Raw genomic sequence first — 14,000 nt, 5'->3', positions numbered from 1 at the left:
GAAACTATTTGGGGTGGGTTGAGTAACTGTTAAATATAGTTCAAACCTCAGATGTAACCTTGCTTGGACTGGCATTCCCCTGGGCGTGTTTATCTCCGCTGGGACGTTAAGACTCCTTCCCTAACTCTGTATTCTTGATTTAGCTATTGCTTTTTCAGTGATCCTGGCTCCTCCCAGTTGAAGTCAAGCCTCTGGAGGAAATTGACCAACTCCAGGCTGCCACTGTAAATTTTTGTGCAGAAACCCTGGAGAAACCTCCAGAGAGCCATGTAGAAACTGAAAGTGGAAAGGAGGCGGCCAGGAGGACCTATTATTTGCATACACTCTTTCTTTTTTCTCTTTGCTTCCTCCAGGCAGCTTGCCTGTCTTTTTCCCTCTCCAGAGGCCACCTCACCCTGCAGTACCCTCAGTTACTTCCTAGCCAGTTTATTCCCAGGATTCTCTCTTCCTCTACCAATTAGTTGCTAAGCCAAGTTGTTGCTTAACGTTTCCCCTAACAAAAGTTACCTTGCTGAGAAAAGGTGAAATGATTGTCATTTTTAGAGAGAATAAACGTTGTGATTTAGAAACCTAGGTGCATGTAAATCTTTAGTGTTCATAACTTTAACCCCTGCTGCTGATAGAGATTGCTGTCCCTTGCTAAAGAGAAGATAACTATAAATAGTGCCACTAAAAGTGAGAGGTATGGCAAAGTAGCCTTTAGTCATTCGGGGTTTTTGTAGATTCTCATTGTTTTTTTAAACACCTTTATTGAGGTTGTATACCACAAAATTCACCCATCTTAAGTGTACAATTCAATGACTTTAAATTTACAGAGTTGTGAGGCCATTATTGGAATTCAATGTTAGAACGTTTCATCACCCTGAGAAGATCCCCATGCCCATCCATTCCTCTCACTCTTTGTTTCCTTCTTCAGTCTTAGACTACCACCAATATGCTTTCTAATCTATAGATTTGCCTTTTTTGGACCTTTGCCACAAATAGAATCTCATGTACTTTTTTGACAGTGTGGGGAAGGAAGAAAAGCCTTTTTCTCATGAACACATAGCAATGGAGGGGTCTGGTCTCATTGCCATCAACACTTAGAACGTAACAGGAGACAGATGTGGGGGTGAATCTTGGGAGAATGATTTAATATTTAAGTCTGTTTTCTGTAAACTAATAATCACGTGAGAGCTGTGTGCGTATGTGAGAACATTCTGCAAGCCACACAGTGCTATGTACATGTTATTATGTATCCTGAAACATTTTTGGATGAGCTTATATCTTTTAAGGAATGGAGAGGAAGGAAAAAGAAGTTTTGAGAATTGCATTCACTATTAGGTAGGTGGACTGATGATGCTGGTCTAAGATGGGAAGAGTTCTTGACCTTACTCAGCAGCCTGCTCTTAAGGTATCTTCTAGAAGGATGCTTTGTGAATTTCCTTCACAGGGGAATCATTGTATTTTATTTTATTTAAAAAAATTTTTTTGAGACAGGATCTTGCTCTGTCACCTGGCCTGGAGCGCAGTGGCAAGATCTTGGCTAACTACAGTCTTGACCTCCCAGGCTCAAGCGATTCTCCTGCCTCAGCCTCCGAGTAGCTGGAACTATAGGGGTGCACCACCACACCCAGCTAAATGTTTTGGGGGATACTTTTTGGTAGCGATGGAGTTTCATTGTGTTACCCAGACTGGTCTCAAACTCCTGGGCTCAAGCAATCCATTTGCCTTGGCCTCCGAAAGTGTTGGGATTACAGGCATGAGCCACCACGCCTGGCTGGGGAGTCATTTTCAGTATGTTGTTTTAAGTTATTGATGGCATTTGTTCTACCTAATTTCACCATGATTGAACTTGTGACCACCCTTTGGCTATTACTTTCCTTATTCTATAATCTGTCTCTTAGTGACTACACAGTAAATTTATACTTCACTGAGTCATACTATTCAATCTAGATTAAGGGAGACTTTTGAAATGAAAGCATTGATTGATGTACCTCCCCACTCCCATTCATCCATCCCTAAGAAACAGAGGATAGTCCTACATCAGTTTGAAAGGACACACTTTCTAGTCTCAGCATTAATTGGATCTTAGGAAATGTTGAACAGAGGGTAGGTAGGAAAGCTATATAGAGTTTTCCAGCTCTTCCTTGGATTGGATGATGACTTTTCTTAGCTTTATGTGAAGTGAAATTGCCAGAACAGCAGACCCATCTATGTTCAGACAGAAGTATAAAAGATACCAAAGCAGGCCGGGTGTGGTGGCTCATGCCTGTAATCCCAACACTTTGGGAAATCGAGGCAAGTGGATCATGAGGTCAGGAGATCAAGACCATCCTGGCTAACATGGCGAAGGCCTGTCTCTACTAAAAATACAAAAAATTAGCCAGGCATGGTGGCATGCACCTGTAATCCCAGCTACTCAGGAAGTGGAGGCAGGAGAATAGCTTTCATCTGGGAGGAAGAAGTTGCAGTGAGCCGAGATCGTGCCACTGCACTCCAGCCTGGGCGACAGAGTGAGACTCTATCTCAAAAACAATAAAGATAAAATAAATTAAAAACATATCAAAGCAAAAGAAAACATCATTTCACCATTTTGGATTTTTCAGTTTGTTGTCTGTACTATGGCAGGTGCCTCTTTCTTGCTAATCCATTTTCTGCACCCAGCTGCTAATTCGTTTTCTACACCCAGCTGCTAATTCATTTTCTGCATCCAGGTGCGGAAGCGATCTTTAACTATGATCAGATCATGCCACTCCCTGCCTTCACCGTCCAGTGGCTTCTCATCACATTTAAAATAAATTCCAAATTCCTTAGCTTGGCACCCAAGGCCCTGCCTGGTTGGAAGTTTGCTTATTACGCCCTACACTTTAGCCATGTGATTTTTTTCCTGCTCTGGGGCATTTGCTGCTCCTTTTTCTAGATGGAATGCTTTTATTCCTGGCTCTTTGCATGTCTGATTTCATATTTCTTCATGGGTGACAGAGTTTAGAGCCTACACATTTGGCCTAAGCCATAGCTTGTAAAGAACAGGTTAAGATTTTCATTACCTTTTGAAAAACCTATTCAAAGCCTTTTGTGACACCTCAAAGCAGTGACAATATATTATGGTATTCATCTGGGCTTATCCATGTGAAATTTTCCCTATATAGTCTTATTTTGGGGCAGAAACCATTTCTTTTTTGAGACAGAGTCTCACTCTGTCACCCAGGGTAGAGTACAATGGCACAATCTTGGCTTACTGCAACCTCCGCCTCCCAGGTTCAAGCGATTCTTCTGCCTCAGCCTCCCTAGTAACTGGGATTACAGGCACCTGCCATTATGCCCAGCTAATTTTTACATTTTTAGTAAAGATGGGGTTTCACCATGTTGGCTAGGCTGGTCTTGAACTCCTGACCTCAGGTGATCCACCTGCCTCGGCCTCCCAAAGTGCTGGGATTACAGTAGTGAGCCACCATGCTTGGCTGAGAAACAATATTTTGTGAGAGAATATTTCTACCTTCTTCCTTCTCATTTGCTGATTACATGTTAGAATCTGCCCTTACCTGATGCTTTCTTACTTTTAATTAAATTTAATGATAATAATTGCTGACACTTTTGAGTACTTCTTGTGTGCCGTGTGTGTGTGTGTGTGTGTGTGTGTGTGTGTGTGTGTATGTATTCCTGGAGTACAATGGTGTGATCTCGGCTCAGTGCAACGTCTGCCTCCCGGGTTCAAGTGATTCTCATGCCTCAGGCTCCCAAGTAGCTGGAATTACAGGCATGCACCACCATGCCCGGCTGATTTTTTTTTTTTTTTTTAAGTAGAGATGAGGTTTTGCTGTATTGGTCAGGCTGGTCTCAAACTCCTGACCTTGGCCTGCGAAAGTGCTGGGATTACAGGCATGAGCCTCTGCACTCAGCCCATATGTCATTCTAAATACTTTACATGAATTAATTCATTTAATATTTACAATGATATAGGGAGATGAAGGAACTATTACTATCCTTACTTTACTGATAGTAAACAGACAGGGAATGGTTAGAAAATGGGAAAGCCAGGATGAGAACCCAGAAAGTATGGCCCCTGAAACCTTGCTTCTGAGTACTATCCTGTATTAAACTCAAGACTCAAATCTGCCCCTGTCCTTAGATTGGTTCCCACCTTGATGCTAACTGTGTCTGGATATCCCTGGTGTCCTTGACTCTGGCATCTCATGTGTCATCTTAGAGTCTAGACCGCATACATCTTAAATGCTTACTAATGACATTGAGATTGAGACGGTGAAGCCCCTGACTTCAGGAAGCTTGTGGACCAGTTATAGTGAGTCACTTATGCAGCAGTATGTACAGAAGCCAGGGGAGCCTTGCCCTTCACTGCTTATGGACTCCCTGACTGCACACAGCCTCTGACTCAGTCACCTTGTCTAGTCCTCTGTAGGCCCCTTGCTTGGCCTTGATGGCCCATTGTGCTCCATATGATAGATGTATCTGTCAGCATCCCAGCAGAATACAGATAACACTCTCAGAGGATGTGGCCGAAGAGAATTTAATGAAGGGACATTCACTGAGTGTGAGCATGGTTGAGGGAACCAACAAGGGAAGGTGAAGCACCCGGAGACTAGCAATAGTAGGGAGACATTACCCCTAGGCCTGAAGGGCCAAGGGAACACTGGCAAGATCTGGAGCCTTGGATCTGGGACTCCTGATAGGAACTCTCACCAGAGAGGAATGCAGCCACTGGTTATGGTAAGGTCGTTCTGCTGCTATTGGAAAACCAACTGGAATTCCAAGGACAAGGATGCCTGGGTAATGCAGTTCTTAAAAAGTCAGCCTCCTAGGGTTTAGAACAAGTCCAAGAAGAGTGGGGAATGGATTGGGAGGGGAGAGTGGGTTTGAAAGGAGAATAAGCAGCCCAACAGACAACTTACTACCCATTTCTGATTACTTCATTTTCCGTGCCCACTCCTTTGACCTGTGTTAAGTCATTCATCCATCCATCCATCCATCTGTCCATCCATCCATGCATCCATCCTGAGCACTTAGTGCATATGAGATCTGTGTCAGACCAGGAAGCCTATAGCAATAACCAGTTCTTGCCCTGAAAGAATTCATAGTGTACTCTTGCAGTTCCTAGCTCTGCTCAGCAGTTTGGATCCTGGTGTTCCCATCTGTTTCTGTCTTCCATCGTTATTCCCAGGAAGCAATGACTATCAGCAATCATAGTCCCCTTCTGATAAGCATTTCAAAGGGCACTGTATCAGCAAGAGCTCTTTCAGCTACAAGTGACAGACAACCTAACTCAAATTGGCCTAAACAAAAAACAAACTCCAAGTGGAGTTTAGTGGCTCTTGGAAGTGAGCACGTTCTGTCTTCAGGCTGTGATCCAGAAGTCCAAATGCTCACTTCTAAGGTAGCTGTAGCATCAGATTCCACAAGGTGCCAGGATGACTGCCAGCATCTCCAGCCTATCTCCCTCTGGCAGAAAACAGTAGAGAACGCTCCCCTCTACCGCCCTGCAGAAGTCTCTTTGCGTGTCTGAATGATTCTGTCATGGGCCTGTGATCTATCACGAAAGCCTGTGATGCTCCACAGGGCAGGAATGAGTCATATGTTCACTCTGGAGCCAAGGGAGGGCTTAGTGTCATTGGAAGCCTATGCACTAAGAGAGATGGAGCAGTTGGATGCTTGGGGGCAAGATCTAGGGGCCCTAAAGGTGAAATAGCATATACCTGAACCTGCTATGGGCAGAGTGTCCAAGTTATTAACCCTCTCAAACCTGAACTAGACCAGATATACTTTGGATTTTTAGTTTTTAATTTTGTCTCTAAAAGGCACCCGCCCATGTTTATGTTCTCTTTCTCCTTAAACTAGAAACTAGAACACAAAAGACCATCCTTTTTAAAAATCTCACTCCTTTAATGGAGTACCTTTAGAAGAAAAAAGAAAGCTTTACATGTATGATTTGCATGGAATCAAGTTATAACAAAGCAGGACGAACAGGGTCCACTTAGTTGACTGTTGGTTTTGCAGGTTTTTTGAAGTAGAAATACAATTTTTTTTGTTTTTACTCAGAATTCATTTGGCATTAAAGGCTCCCCGTAATGTGGTTTCATTAGTTGTGCACTTTAATCCAGATGTTGTGTGGACTTTGGAGTCAGACAAAAATCCCAGTTTAAACGTTTAAAGAGCCGTATGTGCTTGGTCAAATCTACCATCTCTTTTGTGTTTTGATTTCTTCATTGGAAAATGGAGAGTAGTAAGTACCATCCACTGCCAGATACTCTAATCACTACTTTCTCTCTCTCTTTCCATATAGATATATATGGGAATATATGTATAGAATGTACATATATTTGTATCTATTCTCTCATATATATATCTCATATATCTTTTTGATATATACATACCAAATATATATTTGATATATACGTATATATCTCATATATATATCTCCTTGATGTGAGTGGGTATATAAGCTCTCATTTAATCCTTGCAATAACCCTGTGAAAAGCAGATGGTTCCTGTCTTACACATGAGGAGAAAGGATCAATGAGATAAGGAACAAGCTCATGTTCATACAGTAACTGTATTTACTAAGCACAGTTCTAGAGACATGGGAAGCACTCCATAAGTAAAACAGCAGCCATGGTATGTTTTTAAAAAATCAGATAATAGAAATGTTAAAACAAGAATGGAATTTATTAAGTGCTAAATATTTTATATTTTTAAGCTTCCGAGATTTAAGTCCACTGATATTAAAAGCTGCCTTGTAGTAGAAATAGTATAGTGGGGAAAAATTAGTCCTTTTATAAAATCGGGAAACAATTTTCCAACATCTCTTGAAATAACTGGAGATATCTGGGAAGATTACCGAACCTGATTGAAGAGTCTCAGATCCCAAGAAAGCATTGTGTACATTTTGCTTATGAATATTGGTAGTTGTTATATACTAAACCTTACTCGTTGACTTGGTTATATGTAACTCTGTGTTTCCTTTTTTATGTTTTAGATGGAACAGATTAAAAGGGCCAATAAACTGTTTACCAATGACTGTATATTTCTGAAGAAAACTTTGAACATCCCAGTTATATCAGAGAAGCCTTTGTTGTTTAATGGACTTAACTCCATTGATTCTCCAGAAAATGAAATTGTTGATAACAGTTTTTCTCAGGAAGAGGAGCCAGTGGTGGCCGGGGAAGACCTCCCTCCTCCCACTCCTCAAGAATCTGATGTTCAGCCTGTGCAGCCTGAGGAAGTATCAGCCAGAGATTTCCTGCAGAGACTTGACTTGCAGATTAAGTTATCAACACAGGCAGCCAAGAAGCTAAAAGAAGAGAGCAGGTAAGAATACCCTGGTACAAATGTCAAAGTCTAAAGAAATCACTATTAAGATGTCCTTGCTGGGCCAAATCTTTCTTTTCTCTCTTCTTTTCTTTCTTGCCTTTCCTTTTTTTTTTTTCTTTAAAAACTGCATTTTAGTTCTAGAAAGGCATTTTTAGCATGTAAACTCTAAACAGAGCTGCTGCCTGCTGCACAAGGCTTTATCTGTTGCAGCGTTATTATCTGTTATTTACTATAAAAAGTTTGCTTCTTTTCTTTAATAGCATCACTGTCCAGCTAGCAATTCTGGATAGCAGCAAAGTAAAAGCGTCTCTCTCATTGACACGTTCAAGAGAAGCAGTGTCACAGAAAATACTTGTAAAATATTGATCTTTATAAAACTTGTCAAAGACATTGTCTGTTATTTGTTACTGAGTATTTCCTACGTAAGATCTCATGCAAGCTTTTTTCTTTGTTTTTAAAATTTGATATTAGGACAAACTTTTCTCTCTCCTATAGGAATTGGTTTCCTGTTTTCTTTATGATTTGATTTCAAAAAAGTACAATCTACTGTTTCCTTTTTTGCTGTGGTTACTGGGAAGCTTGCAACTAAAATTGATACCTGGGTTCAACTCCTATAATATTTCTTATGATTAATACATTGGTTTCCTTCTCCTTTCCTTAGTCCTGATTTTTTTATTTCTATTTCTTTCATCTTATTATATATATGCCCTTTGTTGTTGGTACCTTAAATCCTTTTGAGAAAGAGGTGAAATATAGAAAACATAAATATAAATATGAATATAATTTAGTATAGATTTAAAATATATTTAAATGTAATATAGACAAATATAAATACATGAATGATATTATTTATTCTCATAACTGAGATATGAATAAAATGGAGATAGTAAGGTATATCTTAAGTATTGGCATTTCATACAATTTTCTAGGCATGTACAATATTCTAAATTGATATATTCTTTCTTTGGCAAGTGGATATTAAATTGTATAATAAGTTTATGTTTTAGGTTTCTGAATACAGTTCTAAACACTGATTTATGCTGTATTTATTTTCTTTCAGAGATGAAGAAAGTCCCTATGCAACTTCCCTCTATCACAGTTAGGTGATTTGGGGGCATAACTCTAACCAAAATTAAGATATGTTTGGACCTTAAAGAATCCAACAACTGAAGATTCAAAAACATCCCTTCTGGATTCCTATAGTGTCCATCTTAAAATCATAACTAGGTAGTTCTACCTGCTGCAATTGCACTGAAGTGATTAGTTCCCTCTGGCTTTCTATAATTTTAAGTCTTTATTATGGCATGATGGCAAGGTTGTATCCTAAAGCTCATCACTTTTGTAGGTGGTGTTAGTTTTTAGACTAGCTTTTATAAATACTAATTGACATAAAGCATCAAAGACTATTTATATATTTAGGCTAAAAATAATGTTTATCTCCTTATGCAATCCTGATCATGTGAAAATATGGTTGCTGTTTAAGTGATGCTGAATTTGCTGTGTGTTTATAACTTAAGTGCTATATATATATTTCGATATGTCTTACGTATTCTCTATTAATATAAAGAACCAAATTTTGTCCGCTATTTTGTAACAATAAACTACAAAGCCTGAATGAGAAAATAAACTATGTTTTTAAACTTGAGTCTTCATTTTTTTAACAAATGAGAAAATAAAATTGACTTTTAAATTATATATTTAAATGGTGACAGCTCCTTCTTCACTTTAATGGTTTTTATTATTATAAATGCAATTTTGAAAAAAGTATTACTAATCTAAAAGCAAATCAATTACAATTACTGGTAATCTTGGTATTTTCATTGACCTAATGTGATTCAGATATGGTGAAAACATGGAATAAATCAAAAGAACAAATAAATAATACCATAATCTGACATTATATTGCAGAATTCTAGTTTAGATTTCATTGCTAAGTTACTTTATGAGTGTTTGGTAGTCCTGTACTTATTTAAATTGACTTTTATTCTCATAATGTAATTGGTCTTTATTATATGTATAGATTACAGTAGTACACTTTAAGCAATATATCATTTATAATTAAATATTGTTTTGGTCTCAATTTCTGTTCAACTGTTAGATTCAATAAATCTTTAGGCTTCCACAAAAAATCCCCATATCTACCCCATCCCAGCATAGCAAAAATACTTTCACTTTCTTCTTTTTGTTATTTTTTCTCCTGTCTCTTTCTTTTATCTTCCCTTGTTTTCTTTCCCTCATTGTGCTTCTCCAGCTCATCCATTAAGCAAGAAACAAGTGCCCTTAGGTGTTAATGCATCAGAGCTTGCAGAATTAGAACTGCACATATCCAACCCCTGAGACTGACCAACTGCTGCATCAATGGGAAACAGTAGCTGTCAGCCCTTGTCTTGCTGATTTTTTTGTTTGTTCCTAACGTACATAATCCCTGTGTCTTGTCTTTTTTTTCTCACATTATAGGATCTTTGAAATAGGGTACCCTCTTGATCATGCTTTGCTGTTTTCTTGTATTTACTACCTGAACTGTGAGGAGTTAGTTGGATGAAGAGAGACCTAAATGAAAAAAAATAAGAGGAGAAAAACAGGTATGCGTGTAAGAAAAGGTTCAAACAAACATCTGTGGTGGCCTAGGAACCATTAAAAATGTAGTTATCATGCTATTTAACATAAAATGTTCTGAAATTTGAGAGTAATCCAAAAGACGTAACAGCTCAAATTTGAAATTAAGACCACAATCTCAAAAACATTTTTTTTCTGAGTATTTTATTCTTGCCTAAGGTCTCTCTTAGCATTCTCTAGCCAAAACGTTGGTCATCTTCAAGTTATTAGTAACTTGGAATTCTTTGTGGCCACAGTTAAACTATTCTGGACTGAGTACTTTAGTCCCTACCTTGCACATAGAATCGCTGGAGTGGGCTAAGAGACAAGAAACTTAGGTTCTATCCCAACGTTACCATTTCTTGGCTGCATGAGCTGGAGCATATCCTGTGCTTTTGTTCCCTTTGCGAACCAGTTTCCTCTTTCATAAAACCGGACTGATGATCTTCCTTTTGTTTTGGTTATGGATAGGAGCTAATGAATGCCAATGTGCTTTGAGAACTATAATAAACTCCCTAAGTACATTTCTTATTTTTAAAAATACTGCATATTTAGATTCTTTATAGAAAAGTGAATGGATAAAATGCTTTAGCCAGTGCCAGTTTATTGTCTGATGCACACGCAGCCTGTTTGGGTATGGCTGAATCGGAGTCAGTCATGTTATCAAAGATGACTCATGGAAACAGTCTGATTCACTGTGTTTTGGCAAGTGTTATTTGGACAAAGGTGTTTTTAGTTCCCTGTCCCCACTCACAGATGGGTATTGGCTTCTCTAGAACATACTGAGTTTAGTTCGTGTGTGTGTGTGTGTCAGGCTTTGGCTTTTGTTTGTTTTTGCAACTCTCTGGAGAGGATGGGAGAAGAAAACAGCTTTCCCCCACAGTCCCCACCAAAAGGTGGGGTACCAGGTAGGGGCATTCAGGACAGCAATGCAGGTGTCAAAGACTGTTTGAAACAGTGACAGCTAATGTGTCCAGAGTTGGTTCCTGCCAGTGGGTTTGTGGTCTTGCTGACTTCAAGAATGGAGCCAAGGACCTTTGCAGTGAGTGTTATAGTTCTTAAAGATGGCACTGACCCAAAGAGTGAGCGGTAGCAAGGTTTATTTTGAAGAGCGAAGGGACAAAGCTTCCACAGCATGAAAGGGGACCAGAACAGGTTGCCGCTGCTGGCTGGGGTGAGCAGCTTTTATTCCCTTATTTGTCCCCTCCCGTGTTCCCTTTTTGCCCTATCAGAGTGCCCCTTTTTCAATCCTCCCTGCGATTGGCTACTTTTAGAATCCTGCTGATTAGTGCATTTTACAGAGTGCTGGTTGGTGCATTTTACAGAGCGCTGATTGGTGTATTTTACAAACCTCTTGCTAGCTACAGAGCACTGATTGGTGTGTTTTACAGAGCACCGATTGGTGCATTTTACAATCCTCTTGTAAGACAGGAAAGTTCTCCTAGGCCCCACTCGACCCAGGAAGTCCGGCTGGCTTCACTCTAATACACAAAGCATTATGTTATTTTTACAATTTGAAGTAAATATATAGAAAAATATGTATGTAATTAATTTACACTGAGTAATACATTTTCAAAGCATTCTCTGGTTTGGGAACATTAATTATTAACATTTCAAGAGGACCTTGAGCCACTGTATGTTTCCAGGGCTGTGTTTGTGGTGGGGGCTGAGTTGCAGGGACCTGAAGTTCATTAACCTTTTTCTCCAGGGAAGCTGCTCTACCAGCTTTGGATCACAAGGAAGGAATGATTTTTATCTCGATTTCTACCCTACTGCCTGGCCGTTTGCTCTCTGTTGGGAAACCTTGGCTTGGATCTAATCCAGTTTAGATAACTGAGATGTGGCATACATTTTTACCTTGCTTTATGCAGTGTTTATGACCTCATTTGTCTTCTTAGAGAGTGCATAAATATCTCTATAAGCAAACTCAAGTCTGAAAAGTCACTAATAGGAAGTGTTAAGAGCAGGGCGAAATTGTCAGTAAATCCAGCAAATCCTATACCCATTTACCTGGATCCTTTTTATGTCACTGGGCCTAATAAAAAGCCAGCTAAAAAGAGCAGCCAAAAAAGCAGATAGCTCCTCCAAAGCTACGAGACTTTGAGAAAATGTGAATTTACTTCAACTCCCCAAAGGGAACTGCTAGTGGAAACGACATCCTGTAATAGACATACTCTGCAAGGTGCTTTGGTACCTGGCATACCTTGAAAACAGAACCCACTTAATTCTTCAGGGAGTGCTTGTGTGGATGAGACAGTGAGTTTTAAGGTCAGTCCATTAGAGGCTTTTTCAAAGCAACATATTCTGATTATAAAATATAAGTCTATGAGGAAATAAGGATTCTGTATACAAAATCTCAGCTTACATACAACTTTACTTTCAGATAGTTTTTACGGGAAGAAAGCTATGTTTTAACCACTTGTAAAAGGTTAACTACTGTAAATTCAGCACTTTCTAATAACCCTTGGGTCAAAAAATTTTAATCACAGAATTAGAAGTGTTTTAAGCTATATTATGTTTTCTGAAACAGTTGAAAGACTCCTGGATCTTTTGCCATTTTTACAGGCTGCTATAAATGCGCTTAATGGCCTCAGCTTCTTCCTTGTCAAGGATGCCTTTCTCCACATAAGCATCAGCTTGTTGGTTGATGAAATCTCTCATCTTCGAAAGGTCATAATCTGGAAAATATTATTACAGCATCATGAACAAAGATCAGGAAAGGCCAATCCCATTACAGTGATTACCATTAACTGAGAAGCATTTTATATGATAACACAATTACCATTCTCCATTTTTCACATTGGGAGACATTTTAATTCGTGGCATTTGTGCAGTACTTTGTGGTATAAAGTAATGTTTACATGTATTATCTCATCTGCTCTTCATCACAACCCTGTGAGATGTTCAGGTGAGTCATACCATCCCCATTTGACCAAACAGGAAATAGGCTCACGACCAGGGCTTTGCAAACTTTAATGTTTATACCAAACACCTGGGGCTATTGGGAAACAGCAGAGTCATATTCAGTAGGTCTGGGGTGAGGATCCAGGTTATGCATTTTAAACAGCTGTCAGGTGATACCGATGCTGTTGGTCCAGAAACCACACTTGGGGGTTAAGTGCCTTGTTCAAGGTCACATAGGTAGTAAAAGTTATGATCAGAACCAGGTGTTCTGACTTACACTAGGTTTAAGTCCCTGTTGATGTGACAAACCACTTTTTTTTTCAAATTAAGAGTTACTTTATTTCATGCTATTTGAATTGTATGCAAGGAGCAAAAAGCCAAACTGTAAACTCTTTTTGGTTCCTCTGTCCTACTTAAACAAACAAACAAACAAAATCTGTATAAATTGTCAAGACACCCACCAAAAATAAAGATTTCCAGGTAAGAAGGCTGCCTATGACACCTTGCTGAAAGTTTTAAAAACCCCCATTTTCTCTTGATCCTTTAAATATTAAGCAATTATAGCTATAAATGACTAGAGAGAACCCTGCTTTCTGTTCATTGGTAAGGAGGAGAGAAAGGGGAGAGTGGGTATAAAAGGGTGGTTTAGCAGCCACCCTTAGCGAGCCTGAATGTAATCTGAGCCTGGGTCACTTGGGTGTCCTTAAGCTCCTATGAGAAAGGAAAACGAACCACGAAGGACCTCTCTACAATCACTAAGTGAGTGAGGCTTAGACAGGGCTTATTTCCTCTCCGGCAAGCAGGACATCTGCTCCATGTTAGGGGACAGCCATGAGGATTGAAGGAGAAATCCCAGCACTGAGCACTTTACAGCCATCACCTTAATTGCTCCCCGCAAAACCCCATGAGGTTGTACCTTATGACATCTTTCTTTCTTTCTCTTTCTCCTTCCTTCCTTCCTTCCTTCCTTCCTTCCTTCCTTCCTTCCTTCCTTCCTTCCTTCCTTCCTTCCTTCTTTCTTTCTTTCTTTCTTTCTTTCTTTCTTTCTTTCTTTCTTTCTTTCTTTCTTTCTTTCTTTCTTTCTTTTCTTTCTTTCTTTTCTTTCTATCCATCATCTAACTATCTATCTACTTTTGTGTCCATGGTTCCTGGCTTATAACTCTCATAGCCCTTGTTTCAGCCCTTTGTCATAATGT

General features: G+C 39.3%; 2 protein-coding genes across 4 annotated transcripts in view; one reads left to right on the top strand and one right to left on the bottom strand.

Annotated features, from left to right (window-relative positions):
• The window catches only part of LYSMD2 (LysM domain containing 2), a 29,500-nt gene extending 20,555 nt beyond the window's left edge, over positions 1-8,945 (top strand). For all 3 annotated transcript variants that reach the window (XM_005559567.5, XM_045395464.3, XM_015452831.4), the window contains exons 2-3: positions 6,971-7,302; positions 8,366-8,945. In XM_005559567.5, coding sequence (XP_005559624.1) covers positions 6,971-7,302; positions 8,366-8,408 — 375 coding nt within the window. In that variant the 3' untranslated portion in view covers positions 8,409-8,945. The remainder of the gene's footprint in view (positions 1-6,970; positions 7,303-8,365) is intronic.
• A 2,038-nt stretch (positions 8,946-10,983) lies between these two features.
• The window catches only part of SCG3 (secretogranin III), a 37,552-nt gene continuing 34,535 nt past the window's right edge, over positions 10,984-14,000 (bottom strand). Inside the window, exon 12 of the mRNA XM_045395462.3 lies at positions 10,984-12,578. Within this exon, the coding sequence (XP_045251397.1) occupies positions 12,460-12,578 (119 nt within the window). The 3' untranslated portion in view covers positions 10,984-12,459. The remainder of the gene's footprint in view (positions 12,579-14,000) is intronic.

This window comes from Macaca fascicularis, chromosome 7 (assembly GCF_037993035.2).
Source record: "Macaca fascicularis isolate 582-1 chromosome 7, T2T-MFA8v1.1".
NCBI lineage: Eukaryota > Metazoa > Chordata > Mammalia > Primates > Cercopithecidae > Macaca > Macaca fascicularis.
Note: the sequence above shows the minus strand (reverse complement) of the source record. Positions and strands in the feature narration are given on the sequence as shown.